General features: G+C 35.4%; 2 protein-coding genes across 6 annotated transcripts in view; one reads left to right on the top strand and one right to left on the bottom strand.

The window, feature by feature from the left end:
* The window catches only part of p4ha2 (procollagen-proline, 2-oxoglutarate 4-dioxygenase (proline 4-hydroxylase), alpha polypeptide 2), a 34055-nt gene extending 32198 nt beyond the window's left edge, over positions 1 to 1857 (bottom strand). For all 5 annotated transcript variants that reach the window (XM_052103978.1, XM_052103977.1, XM_052103982.1 and 2 more), the window contains exons 1-2: positions 1720 to 1857; positions 1329 to 1495 (exon numbers count right to left, since the gene is read on the bottom strand). The gene's annotated coding sequence lies outside the window, so the exon portion shown is untranslated. The remainder of the gene's footprint in view (positions 1 to 1328; positions 1496 to 1719) is intronic.
* Positions 1858 to 19745: 17888 nt separating this feature from the next.
* pdlim4 (PDZ and LIM domain 4) overlaps positions 19746 to 22138 on the top strand; it is a 65272-nt gene continuing 62879 nt past the window's right edge. The window contains exon 1 of the mRNA XM_052104213.1: positions 19746 to 19900. Coding sequence (XP_051960173.1) covers positions 19808 to 19900 — 93 coding nt within the window. The 5' untranslated portion in view covers positions 19746 to 19807. The remainder of the gene's footprint in view (positions 19901 to 22138) is intronic.

The following is a 22138-nucleotide window of genomic DNA, read 5'->3' as shown; positions in this document are numbered from 1 at the left end:
ATGAGGCCTGTCTAGGTTTGATAAAAAAATATTTTTTCAAACAGTGATGGTGCTGTTTTTTACACTAGTAATGTCCTGACTATAATTTGTGATCAGTTGAATGCCACTTTGGTGAATTAAAGTACAAATTTCCTTCCAAAACAGCTAAATCTGTACATTATTCCAAACTTTTGGCTGCCAGTGTATGTATATAGATATATATATATATATATATATATATATATATATATATATATATATATATATATATATATATATAGATATATATATCATTACATTTTGCATATAGAAAATAAAGGCTACATTTAGGACCATTAAGATACATTTTTTGCACTGTGACCTTATTTTTAGGACACCTAAACACATTTTACTCCCCAGTTATCATTATCGTACAGGGCCTGATCTAGAGTGGGGGGAGCTGGGGTGGACACTGACCACCTAAATTTTCTCTCTACATTTTATCTTACTCTTATGAAGAGATTAGTTTTAGTTTATAAATGGGGTAAATCAGAATAAATTATACAGTCTCAACATGCTTCTGTAGTAAAAGCATGGGAAAGATGAATACATCTAGAACATTTCCTGTTCTCCTGAAGAGGATCAGCCTAACCTTTCATCTGAATGTGCCTGAACGGTTCAACCACTTCAGAATATCAGCTAAATCACTTTCACTAATAAAAACAAGTGCTTATACCAGCAGATTTCTACATTAATGCTCTTATAAACATGGTTAATTACAAGTAGTGTCATATAAGATGCATTAAAGTATTCAGATTCAAGCACTTTACAAATCTATTCTGACACTTGCCTTTAGTATTACAAATGAAAAAATATTGTTACTCTTTTAATTATTATATTAAAATGTAAAAGTCTATTTTAAAATCTAAGTATATTTGATCATACTGTCAAAGCTAACCTTTTATGTATAAACTCTTGAAACACTCGTACAGAAGGAACATTCTCAAAATAATTTAAACTGATCAGCTTGTTTAAAAGATAGATTAGAAGCACTAAACTTGACAACAATTGAAAAGCGTCCACATTTATTTTAGTACTGGTTTAACTTTTAATAAAAACACAATGTTCTAATTTAAAGTTCACCAAACGCTCAAAGATCGCATTTTCAGGTCATAATGTGACATACCAAGAAATGAAATGCGACAATTATCTGAAGAAGAAGAAAAAAAACCGCAGTATAATGCAAATAAAATACATAATAATAAATGAAAAGATTATATAAAGACGAAACCACATCTATATGAAGCAGCAGTATGTAGTAGTATTATTCAGAATTAATCTACAAACAAAGCCCAGTTACATGTCCTTACCTCCGTTTCTGAGATGAGTGCAAAAGAGTTTAATAAACAGTCCGCCACAATGTTTGAGACGTTTAGCAGAGATTTACTCGCTGCCACGTACAGAAGACCCTCAACACTTTCCACACTCACAGTCCTCCTAATAGACGCGCACTCACATTCCCAAACTCCACAAGCCGCTATATGAAGAAAAACATACAACCAAACAGGCATTATTGGCGTTCAATTTAGTATCGTATCATATCAGTCATAGATGCCTAATATCCATGTGCACATTAAAAGCCAATGACTCTTAAATGTCGTAAAAGTGCAGCGTTTAACCGCAGATGGTGTACAATCATTGTGGAGCCGTGTTTACACGTACATATCGCTGACAGAGAAAAAACGTTGCTGCAGGACTTACTGTACTCTGCTGTTTATGTCCAGGTGAAATTATTAATTGGCTTTTTATCAAGACACTGGCAGGTTTTGAGGTCTAATCACGGTCAAGCTGATCAATGTCTGAAATCGATACAGCTCGCTGTCTCACGGTGTGTGTGTGTATGAAGTATTACGGTAAAAACACGTCATGCTTGGCTGCACGTTCACGTTTGACTCGCGGCTCTGGGTGAATCTTCGATGAGATGTTTAGCCAGAGAAAGAGAATCTCTACGGTTTAATGTATTCAGGCCATATTGAAAATAAGTATTGCTTATATCTTAGCCTATAAAGTTTTTAGGGGAGACTGGGGTTAGTTGTCACATGTGGAAGTTGCCATTTCTCAGTATCACACTGTAAATTTAAAAGGCGCTGTAAGAGTGACATCAAGCGTTTGAAATGGGTACTGCAGTCCAAATTCAAAATATTGGAGAGTGTCTGCCCCCCCCCAGACTAGAAGCTCATGCGGATTGCCAGAAAACTAACACGCAAATTAGCCAACTCAGCATGTTTTGAAGGATTTCTGGGCATTAAGCTGTCTCCACCTTTCAAAGACGTCTCCAATATTTATCCTTGTTTTACTACGCCTCTGGTCGGGTCGGGCGGAATCTGTTATCTCTGTTATTTTGTTCGTTTGCTGGCTTCCATGGCTGCAGCACGCAGTGTTGTTTGACTGCAAACATGTTCAAATCTGGCAACCCGGCGGTGTCGAAATACTATTGGTGAGTGGGCAGTGGGCGGGATTACACAGGCCAAAACATAAATAGAACTTCCGCCCCGAATGGAAACTTAAAAGTAGAATATACTCTCTGTAGCCAGGGTTGGGGAGTAATGGAATACATATAAGGGAATTACGTATTTAAAATACAAAATACAAGTAACTGTATTTCACTATTTACAATTTACATAATTGGTATTTAGAATACAGCTACATTCAAAAATCATTTTGATTATTGGAGAGATTACTTTGCATTTTATTGTCATTTCTTTAATTTAATTTCATCCTTTAAAATGGAAACATTTATACATATAAATAATGTGATTCAACGTGCATTTGAACAGCGGTAAAGCACATTCTTATGTGTTACATTCATACGAGCAGCCAGAGAAGTAAGTTTGGATCACAAGAAATAGAAATAAACCTTGTGTAAATTGTAAACTTTACGCTAAGCTTAAATGCTATTTCCAGACATTTTACATGCACATATTACCAGGTACCATAAATCATATTTATTTTATCAAGAAAATCAATGGATCATCATTTCTTTTTTCTAGTAAGACCTTTAATATTAGCGCAAAAATCATATTCTTGATAAACATTTTTGTATTGTTTTCCTGTAAATATTTCTAAAAATCCATAAAACAAGATCAATCTTGTTTTATAAACTACACTGCATAAGATATTTAGGTTTTTCAGAGAATGTATTTTTAACATGTGTATTTTGTTTTACTGTACTGCCAGAGTTTTTATAGTTAAAACAAGTGAAAAAATCAACCAGTGCTGAAGAAGTAATCCAAAGTATTTAGAATATGTTACTGACCTTGAGTAATCTAACGGAATACGTTACAAATTACATTTAACAGCATGTAGTCTGTAATCTGTAGTGGAATACATTTAAAAAGTAACCCTCTTTAACCCTGGCTGTTGCATTGTTATCGGAGAAGCCAGTATTTCAATTTAGCATGTTTCCTAATCCTCTAAAAACATATTAAAATATAGCAGATTAAAACATTACATATTAACATATATGAACACTTCAGTTCACCCAAAAATGAAAATCATCTCATCATTTACTCACCCTCATGCCATCCCAGATGTGTATGACTTCAGAAGAGGTCTACATTCAAGGTTGATAATGGCGGTGCCCTAGATACTCTGAAAAATAAGGTGGATTGAGTGTGGAGAGATTGAGGAGGATTTATTGCCAGAGCAAGCTTTGCGTGCCTCCTTGCCTCGGTTCCCTACTCGGACAGTCAAGAAACTCCAGCTAGAATGGCCCATTCCAAGTGTGCATGGACATTCTTGAGTAGATGAACGGTTCTTACCAAGCAAGTGTGGCTTTGCATCCTGCCGTCTGTTACCGTTTCCCCAAAATGCATGATCAGCTTGTCAAAACACTGCATTCTCCCTACTCTGCACAAATGTACTGATCTGGTGCAGTGACCTTCACGGTGCTCGATCGCATTGCATAAAGAGGCTATACTGAGATTCCCCCAGTTGAACAGGCAGTAGCTGGCAATTTATGCCCTTCCTCTGCACTGGGCTAGAAAGCCAAGCTGGTGCCTCTGTCCATGTCAGGCCAGCGTACATCCTCACTTTTAGACAAGGCCTATGCTGCAGCAGATCAGACTGGATCAGCCCTGCACACCATGGCGGTCTTGCAGGCCTACAAGTACATGGAGGAGAGATGCCCAGACAGCAAATATTTAAAGGAGCTGCAACATGCCACTGGCCTGGGGCTCCAGGCTATCAAGATCACTGCCCAAACCATCAGCAGATTTATGGGTAGCCTGGTGTCCGAAGAGCATCAACTCTGGCTCAGTCTGACAGAGATACGTGATAAGGGCAATTCTGTCCTGCTCAATGCCCTGATGTCTCACCGTGAGTGCCTTCAACGAGTGGTTTCAGACTGCTAAAAAGAAGTCGGCTCTGTGCCAAAACTGACTCACTCTTCCTCGGGGCAGTGCCCTGCAAAGCTAAGTGCCCCTGCCGCTTTAGCTCCCCAGAAAGTGTAGACTGAGCCCACGGTTAGGCCCCAGCAGCCATGGCCTAAGTGGAAAATTCTGCTCTCAGGCCCTCATTCCAGCAGAAATCCTCCTTCTGTGCAAGCCAAGTGTTCCTGATGGTCCGAGAACCATAAAGCAGGGACCAGAGCCCACGGAACAGTCTACTCTGGCTCCTCTGTGTATTTCATTCTTCCTGCCATCGAATGCCGGATCAAGAAGATGTTCACAACAATGTTTCTGTTTGTGTTGCTGATGGCAGCTTGCCTGTTGTTTGCCACAATCCAATATAGTGTTCAGACCTTATTTTCTTAAACGTTTTTGAGCGGTTACACACAAGCCCCTGTGTCCTCTGGCCCAGAAACATGGTGCAGTCTCTCTGGGATCTCCAGCTGGGAACTGAGTACATTCGAACACAGCTATGTGCTTCATTTTGCAAGGCGGCTTCAACGGCATTCTGTCCTCCACTGTGATGGTGTGGGACACACTGTTTTTATGCTCATAGGTACAATGTCTTTTTGCCAAAGATGTGACAGAGAAAGTTCCAGTGTAGAAGGAACAGGCCGGCTTCTACAAACGTTATTTTCTGGTCGCCAAGAAGGATGGTGAGCTGTGTTCCATACTGAACTTGATATATAAGCGAAGTTTCTGTTTCTCAGAGACAGACCTTCCCTCATGTCCATCCTCTTTGGTTCATATCAATCGACCTTAAAGACACATACTTACATGGGTAAATAACTCCTTGCCACAGGCCGTTCTTGAGATTTGCCTTTGAGAGGACTACTTTATACTTTTAGTCGAAAAAAACCTGATCAAATCGGGCTGTGCTCCAGTTTATATGCCTACGATGATGCACACATCAGGGGCGGATTGTCAAGCGCCATCTGCCAATAGATTGGTGTGATTTTATAAGGCTTCAGAGATCGTCACTCCAGGAAGGAGTTTCCCCATAGCATCAGCTACTGACGCAGCGTCTGTCCCTCCTTTCAGGGAAGCAAGGTTACATAACCATAACATTCTGATGGGTGTTTGAAAAGTATGCATATGGATGGAACAGACAGTATCTAGGATGGAGCCCTACATCATGTAAATAAGTCAACACAGCGGAAAGAATTCAACATTGACTGAACCAATCACAATGGAGATACATGAAATGCCAAATGGCATTAAAATGAACAGGAAATGGTGCAACCTTTTGTGAAGTGAAGTGATGCAGAATAAATATCTTAATTTGATACTCAAAAAAAGCATCTTGCAGTCTCAAAAGTATATTTTGACCTACTGTAGCTCTATATGTACACAATATACCTACAACCTAACCCCCCCCGCCACTTTTTAAATACATTTGATTTCTTTTGCCACTTTGCGACCAGAAAAAAGCTAATTGTCCTTAAGAGGTGCCTATAGTCCCATTGTACCCTAGTTTTGGCTTCTGCAAGAACTCTAAAGAGCTTTAAAGCCTATTAATGGTTCCTTCAGAAACCTTATCATAAGAGAAAGACTACAAAGCACTTGAAATATAGTCTGAAATTCTTTCATAAATAGGATATTTTAGGCTTCTTAAAGGGTGTCTGGAGGATTTCAAGAGGGTTCCACTGGTGTGCCAAGTGTGGTGGTTTTTTATGTTGGTTTGTATGTTCTATCTAGTTTTAAACTGTATTTAATTATGATTTTTGTAAATTCTGTCCTCCAAACTAAACATTCAATATTATCAAACTTCCCTATAGCTGTTAAACAAGTTGTGGACACAATAAAACCACAATGGAATACATTCAGGCAACTATAAAAGGACGAAATGCACTTTTTCTCTACTGGGTCCAAACGATCCCCTCCAAACAAATGACAATCTGTGAATAATTAGTTTTGCAGATTTGTGTGTAAACTGTCTGTTTTTTGTTCCACTCTTTAAACACAAGTTTCCCTTTTTATCCTCTAAGTATTTACTTTTCTAATGTTCTAGTATTTATTGAATTGCAAACATACATTTTCTCTCTCTCTCTGTCATTGCCAAGGGTCATTACTGTTTGAAAAGGTCTTTGTTAACATGAAGCAACGTCTCAAAGAAATTAAACACTTTTCTTCTCTAACTGTTTTGGAGTCCTTTTATAATAAAGGAATTATGAATTGCCCCAATGTAGGCTGCCACAAATCAAGAACCAGAGCAGGATGAGATCTATTAACAACGTATCCTAACAATCCTAAATCAAAAAGTGAGTTAGTGAAAAAGTAAACCCTTTTCTCTGATGGTATAGATGACTTTGTTACTCATTTACTTACTCCTCGGTCAGGCTATAAACTAGTCCTTAACTTCCAAGGCATGAATACAAGGGGATTAAATATGGCAAAAATAAGACTCTTAAGCTCTTGGATTTCTTACAGAAATCTCATGTTTATATTTATGGCATTTTATGTATTTGTCTCTGTGTAGCCACTAGATGTCACGCTGCACACAGAGAGCATTCTGTCTATTTTTGAGTTCCGATGGTGTTGATTTAAGTTTCTGACACAGTTCACAAGGAAAACTTACTTGAATGACAAAAAGCATGATTATTTCTCTCACACTAAGTCAAACACATGCACAAATGCAACCAATGTCTTTCACAGTGAGCAAACATTTAATATATATCTATATATATATTGCCAAAGACATGTATGTATTTAACATTATTACCACTAATGGAGAGCTCTCTAAAGATGCAGTATGAGGAATAATTGAAACAAATAAGGCACCATAAACCTATACTGGTTGAATCTAAAAAAAAAATCTAATAAATAAATAACAAATCATATTTTACATAAAGAAAATGAACCCCAATTTATGAAAATTAAGATTGTTTGCATTGTGACATTATTTTCATAACAATTTAGTACATTTACACACATTTTATTTTGTAATCAAACCTATTATTTTTAATTGGATACATTAATATTAATGGTTCTAAAAATAGGGTTCATTTTAGAAAGCCAAATATAACTTCTTTCTTTCTTTCTTTATATCATATTTTATTTAGTTTATTTCTCTGTTCTAAATCATGTAGATTTACATTCTACAATATCAGGAAGATAAGACCCTTCCTCTCTGTACATGCCACACAACTGCTCATTCAGTCCCTTGTCATAACTAGACTGGACTACTGTAACGCTCTCATTGCAGGCCTTCCTGCATGTGCTATTAGACCCCTGCAAATGATCCAGAATGCAGCAGCACATCTGGTCTTTAATGAACCTAAGAGAGCACATGTTACACCACTCTTTGTCTCTCTCCACTGGCTGCCGGTTCATGCACGTATTAAATTCAAGGCCCTGATGCTGGCATATAAAACAGTCACTGGGTCTGCTCCAGCATACCTAAAAACATTTATGCAGAGCTGCGTTCCCACCAGAAGCCTCGGCTAAGGAACGTCACCTTGTCATACCAAAACACTTTCCCGGACTTTCAGTTTCATCATACCACGGTGGTGGAATGACCTTCCCAACTCAATCCGGGAAGCTAACTCACTCTCTATCTTCAAAAAACGGCTAAAAACACATCTTTTCCAAAAGCACTTAACCGGTCACTAAAAAAAAAAAATTAAATAAATAAAAATCATTATTTATTTACATTTCTTGTTGCACTTAAATCTGTTTAGTATACTATTCTGATGCTAGTGAAACTTTGTAATGGGGCACTTTTCGTACCACTGTCTCCCTAAGATGATTCGCTGATGTTCTTCCTCTTTTGTAAGCCGCTTTGGATGAAAGCGTCTGCCAAATCAATAAATGTAAATGTAAATGTTTATTTTTAGGGTAGAAATATGAACTGGGAATTGTTGTTTAGACTATTTTATAGCTTAGGGCATATTTAGAAATGTACAAATATGGTCAGTTACTTATCACAGTTATATATCACACTCAAAATCATCCTGATGTTCTGAATATCGGCACATATTGTGTACATTGTATAGAAGTTGTATGAGGAGCCAATAATCTATAATACTCACTGGACATTTAATAGGCTGAACAAAATTAAAAAAATGTATGGTACATATAAAAACAAGAGAACTGCAAAAAATGAACATGATACATTTTTGTCAACTTAAGATGAATATTAAATTGATTGGCAAATTATCCCAATGTGCATTTCTGAGAGCCTCGAACTGAGTTACTGGACAATAACCATCTTGTCTATCCATTAATTTAAAAAGAAAAGTTTTTCCAGATGTACAAATGTTTCCAGACATATATATAATACTCTGGGGAATGGCTTGTTAGTCGTGCACAAGCAAGGGGTCATAAGGTCACAGACGTACACATTCGAACAGACAAAATGACTAATGAAGCGCTCGCAGCTCTTTCTGTATTTCCTTCAGTCTGATCACAGTGAGTCAAACTACATTTTTATTCTCTTTTCAATTAAGTCAGTCAGCTTAGCCTCCAGAACACAGTACAAGCCACATAAAAGAAAAACAAGAAGAGATCCAGAACCAAACCAAATCTGCAGGCTGGATTTCTAGTGACATCATTCATTAAAGTGAAAATTGGATCTCTAAAGGAGTTGCATGCAGGGAATTTGCCTGCCTTTTTCCAGCAAAAGCTTAAAGAAATAGTTCACCCAAAAATGAAAATTCTCTCATCATCTACTCAACCTCATGCCATCCCGGATGTATATGCCTTTCTTTCTTCTGCTGAAAGATCAATATTTAAGTCCTTTTTTCTTTAAAAAAAGGACTACTATAAAATGAACCGCTTCGAAGGGCACTTCAAAAAATAAAATTTTTATGTAGGGTTCATCTGATGGACTCTTCGCTCCCAAGTGGATCGGAACAGACCACATGTCATAAATCTACAGGTTTTTCAAGCATAATGTAAATGAAACCAGCTGCACCTGCAAACACACTATGGTTCTGTAAACAAAAACATGTGTCAAACCTTTACTCTCTTGTTTATAAAAGACTTTAATAGACTTTTAAAAACCTTTTAAACCCCTGACCTTTACTTCTGTTAGAAACTAGTAGCATTTATTTCAATGTAAATCCATTTGATCGTTTTGATCTGCAAAATCTTCTAATAAAGGAGTTGAGATAAAACAAAAATGTTAATAAAGGAGCTAAAAGAAGTATACTTCCACCGTGACATTTCATATATTGTCAGTAAGTTGGTATTGTCCAATACATGCACAAATGTACAAATACCTTCAAATACTACTGAGATAAAATTTATATTTGAGGAAGGAAATGCTATATAATTTCAGAGAGAGAGAGAGAAAGCAGTAACATAAGGACAAATGTGAAAAACGACTTCCTGCATGTGTTCAAGTCATCAGCAGTCGGTGTTTGCAGACTTGAAAATTCTTCAAAGTGCAGTTTGAGGGAAATACAGACCAACAATCCTCTCTGAACATATAATTCCAACACAAAATGTATCACTTAAGCCCAAAGTCATGTTCTATATACCCCTGGCCCTGGATAACAGATCCTCCACTGTACAGTCTTGTATGCATGCTAAATATACAAGAAAGTTTGACATTTCTAGCTAACCTGGAATTACTTCAAACAAATAAATAGAGCAGAGCAGCAAACCCTCTTTTATTAGTACTGCACACCCAGTTAACGATTTCTTGTTCCCAGAAAAGACATTCTAACATTTTCTTTTGATTAGCCAAGAAAGTTTGTTTTACAGAAATAAAACGTTCCCTGATGTTCTCATAACTACATTATTCCAATATCCTTTCTACAGCCCAGCAGTATGTCAGTAATCTTTCTACAACCTATGTCTTGTTCTGATCTATTGTTTTAGTAATCATTCAAATAAGTTACACATCACAGACAATATTGAGCATTAAAAGTGCACTAAGAAACTTTTGTCGTTGTGTCATCTTGGACTTACAGTGACACCTAGCGGTTTGGATGCAGCATCATTTAAAATCAATAGTTTTCAGTTTCAGATGTCATCGTAGACATGTAGTATTCAGAGTCAGCCATGATTACTTTAATAAATAAGTGAAAGTGTCAAATAACAGGACGATTACTGAGATTAAGCAAGAAGTATTCGGTAGGTCATGTGACTCTAACATGGCCGCCCCCATGTGTGGACCCTCTCCATGTAGAATAAAACAGCTTTCATAAGATTACTGATATAACGGAAGTCTTTATTTTAATGTGCGTGCTCATCATTTCCTACATATATTGCAAAATTACTAATAGGTAAGCTAATTACTAATAAAGAGGTAAACTTTTTTAATGAGGAAAAAATAGCACCTTTAAATTAGTAAGATGTAACTCTTCCATAAATAATATATGTAAGATTTGCTGGAACATATATTTTTGTATCTATCATTGTACCATACTGAAAGCTTGACCCATGCACTTAAAGTAATGGTCAGCATCATCCAATCACTGCGAACTATGTTAAAAAAAACAATTATACAAAATTCTGAATCTATGTACTGATTATCATTGTCCCATGTCTACCAAAGTTGAGTGATCCAAACATCATCTGCAGCCTGAAACTGAACTTTTGATAGAAAGCTATGGTGCCCCCTTTAAAATGGGTGTGTAAAGCAGCCTCTGTAGCACCCTTATTTTCATCTACAGTCACCAAACATGATACATATATAGTTCTCACCAAGCCAGACAACTTTTATAATTATAGTCATTAGCTCCACGCCATTTTTATATTTTTTAATATTGCAGTCTCTGAACTTTTAAATACTCCTCTTAGGTGATTCATGGGACTGTAATCAACATTATGCAAAGACTTTGCAGATGCTAAATTATGAATTTTTTTATTTATTGAATGAAGCGAAAAATGGGAAACAGGAAGTGTAACATATCTTCTGATTTAGATAAAAATTTTGCCTTGGGGGATAATCACATGTGATTGACTCTTTTGGGTCTCAGTCATAGCACCACCACCTGGCAGCAGGAAGTGTGGCCCTTACAACAGATGTTAAAATAGATGTTAAAATAGTTGAGTAAATATAAAATATATTTACTCAAATTGCTTCAAGATTGTTTGAATAATGTCAAATGCCAATTGCATATGTCCACTGCATTACTTTCCGAAATCCACCGGGTGGAATCGGACCAGTTGTGCTTGTGCCCATCATTGCTGCTTGCAGCTACTGTATATTTGAAAATTGAAATTCTTAAAAAAAAAAAAAATGCATTGGTTCAACCCCAAATTGACACCTTTATTGTTAAAATAGAAATGCAATGAAAGTGAATTGTGACTGACGTTAACAATCTGCTTAACTGGGTTTGGAATAACATTTCTTTTTTGGGTAAACTATTTCTTTAATATTTAATGCATTTATTATATAATTATATAATTTTCTGTGCATGGCAAAATAGCATGTCTGAAATTATGTAAAAGTGTGAATTTGGATGATTGTGGATCATGGGAGTCATATGAACATAAGGACGTCATTCTAAATGTGGTATATAGCTGACTGCTAAGGAAGTGACTGGAGATGTATTGTTTGAAAGTAATTTAAAGGGCAAGAACTGCAACATTTGGTTAGAACTTCTAATGCTACTGCAGCCCCTGCATACCAGGGGGATTTTCAAAATAAGGCCAATGTTTTAAAGTAGCGAACCTCACAAATATTACACATTAAAGAACTTTTAGAAGCAATAAGCCCTTTCACTTGTGAGTAAATGCCTCATGCTTACACATAGTATACACTTAAAATGAAGCATAGTGTGATGTTTGTTTGCACATTTCCTTGAACAGCCTAGATTAGTTGAGAACCACTGGTGTAGGGAATTGTTCAACAAAAACTTAACTAAACTTATCTTGTCCAAATAAACCAAAGAACAGGCCAATAAACAGCACAAACAGCAGAAATACAAACATGGGCTGCACAATGGCCATAGAGAGGAAGATGGATGACTTAATAGTCCGGGTACAACAATATACAAATCTAAGAGTTCTTTCCTGTCTCTTTGCCTTTTATTGCCTTCATCTTTTGTCTTATTGACATCTTGCAATAGCACCACGATTTATGCATGTAGAGTTTATTCATCTTTAGCCAACAAAACCCAAGGTGCTTAAACAAAGAATAAATTGACTGAATGAATTGGGTAAGAACGAAAGTTAAATTTACACCACCTGTATTTATTTTTCAGGAAAGTCTCATGGTTTCTGTGCTGTATTCTTCTGTAATGGTGTAATTGACTAAAACTCACTTATTTCCAAAAGTGTGGGCTTGTTCAATGAACCAGGTTACCCATTGATAAAAACAATAACATAGACAACATTAGACATTTATAGACCTTCACATAGAGTGCTGGAACTGTAATAAATGGAAATTATAAATGTTTTGTTTTTCAGTAGATTAAGAGGTGCAGTGACATAACAGTGTACTATACATTCTTTTATGTTTTTTGTTAGTACAATACATGCAAAAAACGTTTTCTGTTTTCATCAACTTGCTGATTCATATGTCATCATCACGACACTCAATCAGTTTTCATTTTTGTAATTATACATGTATAGATGCAGTCTTACTCTGAAAGCATGATCTCAAACCAAAAAATAAATAAATAAATAAACCCTTTAATCTTTTTGGGATTATTTTACTCGTAAAGCGTGATCTCAAAACAAAACAAAACAAAACAGAAAAAACTAAACAAAACGGAAAAATCCTTTAATCTTTTTGTGATTATTTTACTCGTAAAGCGTGATCTCAAAACAAAACAGAACAAAACTAAACAAAACAGAAAAATCCTTTAATCTTTTTGGGATTATTTTACTCGTAAAGCATGATCTCAAAACAAAACAGAACAAAACTAAACAAAACGGAAAAATCCTTTAATCTTTTTGTGATTATTTTACTCGTAAAGCATGATCTCAAAACAGAACAGAACAGAACAAAACTAAACAAAACAGAAAAATCCTTTAATCTTTTTGGGATTATTTTACTCGTAAAGCGTGATCTCAAAACAAAACAGAACAAAACTAAACAAAACAGAAAAATCCTTTAATCTTTTTGGGATTATTTTACTCGTAAAGCGTGATCTCAAAACAAAACAGAACAAAACTAAACAAAACGGAAAAATCCTTTAATCTTTTTGTGATTATTTTACTCGTAAAGCATGATCTCAAAACAGAACAGAACAGAACAAAACTAAACAAAACAGAAAAATCCTTTAATCTTTTTGGGATTATTTTACTCGTAAAGCGTGATCTCAAAACAAAACAGAACAAAACTAAACAAAACAGAAAAATCCTTTAATCTTTTTGTGATTATTTTACTCGTAAAGCATGATCTCAAAACAAAAAAAAAAAACAAAACAGACAAAACTAAACAAAACAGAACAAAGCTAAACAAAACAGAAAAATCTTTTAATATTTTCGATGATCTTACTCTGAAAGGATGATCTCAAAACAAAAACAAAAAACCCCAGAAAAAACAAACAAAAAAAAAAAAAACAACACAAAACAATATAAAACAATCCTTTAATCTTGTTTTATGATTATTGTTATGAATCTGTAAGGTCCTCTTTGGAAAAGTTATGAATATTAGTTTTACTATATTACCACTGTCTACACTGCTGAGTTGAGGCTGTGGAGATGATATATGATTTAAGCTAACGTGATGCAGATATTTTTCTCCTCAAAGATTTTAAGAGACAATCTAATATTTAAAAAAATAAAAATATGTGCTCACTGAATGTCTTGCACAGCTAAATATGAGTTTGTTCAGAAACGTAAACTACCATATATGTGCCAAACTGCCAATAGATGGTTAGTATAGTGTGCAGCAAGCAGAACAAACATCATTTGGCAGATGTCCCAATATTTGATGCTATGTTTGTATGAACAGACACTCAAGCTTGTGTCTGAAGTTGTAAAAACCATCTAAACCTATTAAAAAATGCTGTGTTTGTTTTCCAAACTGCTATAAGGAACTATATTTTATTTTGATTATTTGTTCATTTTATTAATGTTAGTAGTAGTACAAGCAGTAGTAAAAACTGGCAAAATAATATATTTACATTTTGAATAATTAAAAACTATGTATTAATAATTCAAAAACATAAACTGGGACAGTGGCTGATTATACAGTTTCAGAATCAGCATCAGCTTTATTGCCAGGTATGCTTCCACATACACGGAATTCGTCTTGGTGACAGAAGCTTCCAGTGCACAACAATACAATACAGCAACAAGACAGAGATAATAATTTTTAAATGTATTCCACTACAGATTACAGAATACATGCTGTAAAATGTAATTTGTAATGTATTTAATTAGATTACTCAAGGTCATTCTAAATACTTTGGATTACTTCTTCAGCACTGGTAGGTTTTTTCACTTGTTTTGACTATAAAAACTCTGGCAGTACAGTAAAACAAAATACTAAAAATACATTCTCTGAAGCCCTGCGATGGACTGGCGACCTGTCCAGGGTGTCCCCCGCCTTTCGCCCAATGTTAGCTGGGATAGGCTCCAGCCCCCCGCGACCCTGTACACAGGATAAGCGGTTGACGATGGATGGATGGATGGACATTCTCTGAAAAAGCTAGATATCTTATGCAGTGATGTATCTAAAACAAGATCAATCAAACTGATTTTGTTTTAAGGATTTTTAGATATTTTTACAGGAAAACAATACGCAAATTATTATCAAGAATATGATTTTTGCACTAATATCAAAGGTCTTACTTGAGAAAAGAAATTTTGAACCAATGTGAATTTTCTTCATAAAAAAATATGATGGTGTCTGGTAACATGTGCATGTAAAATGACTAGAAATAAAAATTTAGCTTAGCGTAAAGCTAACAATTTACACAAGGTTTATTTCTATTTCTTCCACTCCAAACTTACTTCAAAGGTACTTCTCTGGCTGCTCGTATGAATGTAACACATCATAAGAAAGTGTTTCACCGCTGTTCAAATGCACTTTGGATAAAATCATTTATATGTATAAATGTTTTCCATCTGAAAGCACTAAATATTAATTAAATAAATGACAATGAAATGCAAAGTAACCTCTTCAGTAATCAAAATACTTTTTGAATGTAACTGTATTCTAAATACCAATTTAAATTGTAACTAGTGGAATACATACATATACATATATATATATAGTTTAGCAGCTAGTCACTACACAAAATATTCGCCTGCAGAATGTCACCATTGACCAAACACAATTAAATTAAATTAGCCATGTAATAAGCCAAATTTGTTTTTTGGGGTATTTTAACATTCAAAACCTGTGTTTGTTCAAAACCTCAATTTGGCAGTGTAGTTGTCCCGGCATTCACTCCGGCAAACACATTTTATTTCACTTATTAATTTTCTGAATGCTTTTCTGTCTCTTTCACCGCGTCGGCTCACATAACCACAAAGCACATATTTTTTTATTTATTTGGTTTTAGTATGTGTATGTACATGTTTGCAGTAGAAAAGACAAAATAAAAAGGGTTCTGTGTTGTTCATTTAGCTGCAAAACTTTGCGCAATATATGTCAGACAGGGTGAGGTTTTAATTCACCAAGTATTAACAAGCTCGACCTTATGTTGACTTGACTTCAACAATTGAGAAAACTTTGCCTTTGGCTCTTTAGACCATTTGTAAGCTGTCTATTGTGAAGCTGAATGCCTGTGCAAAGTGATATGCATTTAAATGTCCTGTTATGGGAACAGAATGATGATGTGAATACAATTATGGGTGAGGAATGTTAATAGTTATTATTATTAGTATTATAATGATTATAGCTTTTGTAATATTTTGTGTGAACTTGCAATATTTGGTAATAGTTTGTTCTGCCATGTCAGTATTGCTCAAGTACTAGCAGCTCTTCTACTGAACAAGCTCATGTTTTTATGCCAATCAATGCAAAAACAAATGCCAAATCAAAAACTTTGGATTGAAAGAATGAATTTAGCATAGCATACACTTTCATAGAAATAAGCCAGACCCAGTAGACTAAACCACTTTGAAGTGACCTTTAACCCCAAGCCTGAAGATTTCAAACCCATGCACATTTTAGTTTGATAGTTTGTTTACTTATTCATGACAATAAAAAAAAATATATGATAGAAATGTTGTCCCTGTTTCTGAAAGGGTTAAAGTAATAAAACAGAAACCTTGGTCTGTCAGGTGACCAACAGGAGTTAGGATTTGCAAGTATTTACGAGCGTTCAGGTTAATCTTCAACCTTTGATTCATGTGGTCAAACCTCTTTTTTCATGCCAGAGTCCCCTCTTTTACATATATTTGTATGCCCTTGCCGGTACATCTTTATATTAGGTGTCATTCAAGTTTTTTTATTTTGTATTTAAGTACATAGTAGTTAAATACATTGTAATTCGTGTGTATATACACATATTGTTCTGCAAAACTCACAAGATTTACACTTGCCACTACTGAGTTTGGAGAACAGGTAGTGTTAGGGTCAACAGAGTAATAACAGATGTAATTACATGCAAATACTGTACTTCAATGTTGGGTAACGTTACATTTTAAAAGTAACTCGTTAGAATATTGCGTTACTCCTTAAAAAAGTAACTTACTTTTGCATTATTTTTGCGTTGCTTTTTCTCACAGCCACTTTCTCTTCTGTTATGCTATGCATACCATACAAATAAACCATGCATTGCTTACAAGATACATTACAGGTCATGCATGCTACTGTACAACACTCATGTCAAAACAACATAGTAAACAATATTTAGAAAGTAGGTCTTCACGTCATATTTATAATGAAGAATCAATAACATGAATATGCATGACTTGTTTTTCCATTAACATGGCAGCCAATATGAATAATGAAGAATAACCACTGTCTTACCTCAAGCAGCAAAGTCCAGCACTTGAACCTGCATCATACGTCATCATATGCAGAACCCATTGACAATGCCAGAGACCACTAAGATGTTCTTCAAAAATCAGGATAAAATTATTTGGGGAATGCCAGCCTAACATGTTGAAGGAATAAGTCTGATGAATAAATGAATATTTGTAACTTAAGTCATCTCAGTGCAAACTTGCTTTGAGTTGATCCAGGGTGCATACAGACGCTTCAACTTCAAATCCGTATTTTCATACAATGTGAATGGAATCGTTTTGAATGCTATACCAAAATGCCATAAAAATGGTTTGTTTAACGAATCAAACTACTTATTTATTATAAAACAAAAATGTTTTCTCTGTGTACACAATTGATGTAGAACATTGCTCAGAGCCACTGATCCAGAGTCAGCTTTTCTCATCCCATTCTCCCAATTATAGGAGATCTGTAACACGGAGCAGTTCGGCTGCATAAGTTCGATCATGTCGTGGCCAGTGGAAGACTAGTCTTATAATCCCTCTGCCTAAACGAGTTTAATGACCGAATGCAGTGTGTATTAACACATTAATCAATCACATTTCACTAAACCGAATGTTGACCTCATATTTTACTAAAACACAAATTTTCCGGCTTATATAGCTAATGCGCATTTAATTTATCGAGTTGATTGACAGGCAACGTTTGTATCTAAAAGGTGATTGGCTCTTTTAGCTGCAAGGTGGGACATCCTATCTACATCCATTTACTGTTGGGTGCTAGAGCTTCTTGGTTGGGCTTTCCAATTTCTGCCATTCATTTAAATAGAAGGGACTCGTCTCATTTTGCTAAATAGTCTCTGGCCTCACAATCTATAGAACTACAATGCCAATTATACACTACTTCTCCTCTCCGAAGTTTGCACACTTTTACTCCTGATTTCTCGCAGTATAGAGAAAGTAGGAGTGTACAAAAGCAACGTGTTACTTTATTTAAAAAGTAACTCCGATATTATGACCTAAAATAAAAATATTATTGTATTATTTTACTCATTACTTGAAAACGTAATCTGATTACGTAACATGTTACTTTTAATATATATATTAATGGACACTATGGACACTTGGAAAACAGGCAGAAGACTTTAGGTATCTAGGACTAGTTAAGTTGAGACAGCACATGGAGTAGCACCATTCTTATGACATCCACATGACAAGCAACACAAGTGAGTCAAGACATTACAATAATGAATATAAACACAAAGTAGACTGTATCAAAATGACATACTCCCTCATTTTAATCTGACTATAAAAGTTTATTTTTGCTGCATTGACATAAATTGTGAATAGAACGTTTGTTTTGATTAATATACATATGAATACATGTATTTATTAAGCATTTATAACATGAAAGTAAAAATGCTCATTGTTTGACAAGTATTGCATGAAAGTCGCCATTCTTATAAATGTTGTTATAACCGTGTATAAATTATTTATGATGCATTTGTAAATTATGTATTAGTCATTAATGAACCCCTTAATAAACCCTTTACAAAGGGAACATTAATGTAAAGTTTTGCCAGTTTTTGTGACATGTTTTGATGTTGGGTTGTCCTGCAAATACATCTGCTACCCATATTCTTCAGAGCATTATGCTAACAACATGAATTAAACAGTTTAATTTCCTCCAGTGTTTTAATTCCCATAATTATAGGGAATCTATATTTCCACCAAATGTCATACTGTGATTATTAATTTGGTCTTTTTGCCAATTTGGATAGCTGCCAGCTGGGGGACAATGTTTTCACAAGCTGAGGAAAATCAAGGAAAGTCGTTTGACTGCTAAATGAAAAGTGTCAACGATAACTGATACAATATTAAAAACTTAAACAAGCAAAATGTTTGCAGGGATGTTTTTTTCTTACTGACAGCAGATAAAACAAGCAATGTTTTAAGTATTATTTACACTATTATTGAAAAGTACCTATTTTTTTATGTGCTTTCAGCAACAACAGACACCCCAAATAGAAATAGTTTGAATAAAGCATTTACAATTAGTTTTATATGATTTAATATTGGTAGGCCTATATGGTGTTGTTTAGGTTGAATATTTGAGTTGTGTATGGTGTTGTATAAGCTCAAATGAGTAAAAATTATAATAACAACTATATTAAAAAAGGCCAAGAAAAAAAATCGCTGTAAAAGTAGCCTACATAGCCTACTATTCTTCTATAGTTATATATGGTGTTGTATAAAAATGAAGCTGGTCTACTGTAATTGTGTGTGTTTTAAAAGTTGAGCGTATTCTTTAAGTTTGTATCGGGTTGTGCTTGGTGTTGAATGAGTATGGCTGTATAAAGTATTGTGTGTGGTGTTGTACGGTGTTGTTTAAGTTGAGCATGATGCTGTATGGTGTTGAATGAGAAGTGTATGGTTGTCATGGCGTTGCATTGGCCCTCCCCCTGCACTCTTGTGTGTTCAGCTCCTCCTCTCGTCAGCACTAGTGTATTATTTAAAGAGTGAATGAAAAGAGCGCTGATTTCCTCTTTCTCTGGAGCTGCTGCGACTCTCAGTCGGATACTGTTGAATCGAGTATGTCTCACACTGTGACTCTCAGCGGTCCCTCGCCGTGGGGTTTTCGGCTAGTGGGTGGAAGGGACTTCAGCACCCCGCTCACCATCTCCAGAGTACGTCTTTTATTCATCTTCTCTTGAGTTTTTAACTTCCTAATTTGTTTAACTCTGCGACAGAGTTGAATGCTCTTCTATAACCGGCATTGTATATCTTTTCTAACGGTTTAAAATGACAGTTTGGGTGTACATTTCTAAAGTTAGAAGTGAGGTTTTTCTAAAAGTTTAATTATCCAACCGTTGCAACCCACAACGTAAAATGGTGCCTAGAATTTTAATTCTCCATCTACAGCGAATGACGCGACGCAAGCGCGCCCATTCTAATCAATGAACCCATTTACACTGTTATAATGGGAACGTCAGTTTTGTCTCATCACTTTTCTGACAGGGATTTTAAGCCAGTTTATGACTCTAGAAAAGATAGTTTGCGGTTCGAAATTCAGACTTTAGGTTTTATTTTTTTATGTGACAATTTTGTGAATAAACCACACCGGCAGGATATATTTTGTATCGAGTCAGAGGTTTCTCTGTCATTGCTTGAGACACGTCATGGAGTTCTTAGTTACAGTGACTTTGTCTCAGAAGGAGAAATACAAATGGACACAAATGAAACAATAGGTAGTGATAAATAAATCAGATACGTTGGTCTCGTGAGAATGTAAGCTTTGATATTTGAGTTGCGTTTATATTGAAATCTATAGAGCAGACACATCAGAAGTCTCAGGAGAAACTTTTGAGAACAAAGAAACTTAAGCAAAAATCTCCAATTTGCTCTCCATTTAATAATAACTTCAGAAATAATTTGAGATATTAAAGGTTTTCCTTACCAAGGACATTGACACCGATGCTTGAATGAAAAGCTGAATCACGCTCAACATGTATACGATCATCAAATGTCCAGGGCAGTAGAAATCTTATTCTGCTGTCAAATCAAATCACTTTATTGTCACACTACCATGTACACAAGTGCAACAGTAGGTGAAAGTCTTGTGTGCAGTTCCGAGCAACATAGCAGTCATGACAGTGACGAGACATTTACCAATTACGAAACCAGTTGCAGCTTTCTGAATGTAGAGGACAAGTATGTGTACATTGCTATGTAAATATGTTGTTTATAAACAACATATTTACATATCAATGTACACATACTTGTCCTCCACATTCAGAAAGCTGCAACTGGTTTCCACCTATTAAAGGAATAGTTCACCAAAATAAAATAAAAAAATAAAAATACTTATAATTCTGTCATTGTTTACACACTTTCATGTTCTTTGAAATCTTAAAGGTGCACTCAGTAACTTTTGTCATTGTGTCCTCTTGGACTTACACTGACACCTAGCGGTTTGGATTCAGCATCATTTAAAATCAATAGATTTCAGTTTCTGATGTCATTGTAGAAATGTAGTATTCACAGTCAGACATGATTACTTTAATCAATGAGTGAAAGTTTCAAATAACAGGATGGTTACTGAGATTAAGAGAGTAGTATTCAGCTGGTCATGTGATTCTATCATGGCAATGAGGAAAAAATTACTGAGTACACCTTTAATGCTGTTTTTTTCCCCTGTGGAACAAAATGAGCTTTGACCTCGTGTGACCCCGCATCAACATGCATTGATGTTATATTTTGGCTTTGCCATACACAGCGCATACTTTAAATGAATAAAATACAACTGAATACTGTTCACAAGACACTAGACAGTCATTTAAAGGGTTAAACTTTCGCTGCTTCTGCTGCTGTGTGGTAAGTTGTGTGTGGATCGCGGAGAATAGCATGAGCCTCCACATGCTGTGAGTCTCCGAGGTGTCACGCACAATGAGCCACATGATAAGGTGCACTTGTCTTGTCCTCCGCCACCCGGATTGAGGTGAGTAACTGTGCCACCACGAGGACCTACTAAGTAGTGGGAATTGGGCATTCAAATTTCATAGAAAAGGGGATAAATAATTTTTTTACCTTTGCTGCACCGAGTCACGTGACTCAACAGCATGCCGTCAATAAAAATAAGTTGCATGAAGACAGACAGCACACTGGAGGTTAAGTCATTCACTAAATAGGGAGCAAGGGAGCATCCTATAGCTCTCTATGCAGCTAAGGGCATTCACTCCTAAAATCTGACCAAAAGCTGAGTTTCAGTATGCAAATGATGTTTGGAAGACTCAACATGTTTGACAGACATGTGACAATTATAATCAGTAGATAGATTCACAATTTATAAAGTTAAATTAAATTTTAACATGGTTGGCAGTGATTGGATGATGTTGGTCATTACTTTGAATCAGAATTGATTATTC

Source organism: Xyrauchen texanus, chromosome 34, assembly GCF_025860055.1.
Source record: "Xyrauchen texanus isolate HMW12.3.18 chromosome 34, RBS_HiC_50CHRs, whole genome shotgun sequence".
Taxonomy (NCBI): Eukaryota; Metazoa; Chordata; class Actinopteri; order Cypriniformes; family Catostomidae; genus Xyrauchen; species Xyrauchen texanus.
This window is presented reverse-complemented; position numbering and strand designations above follow the sequence as displayed.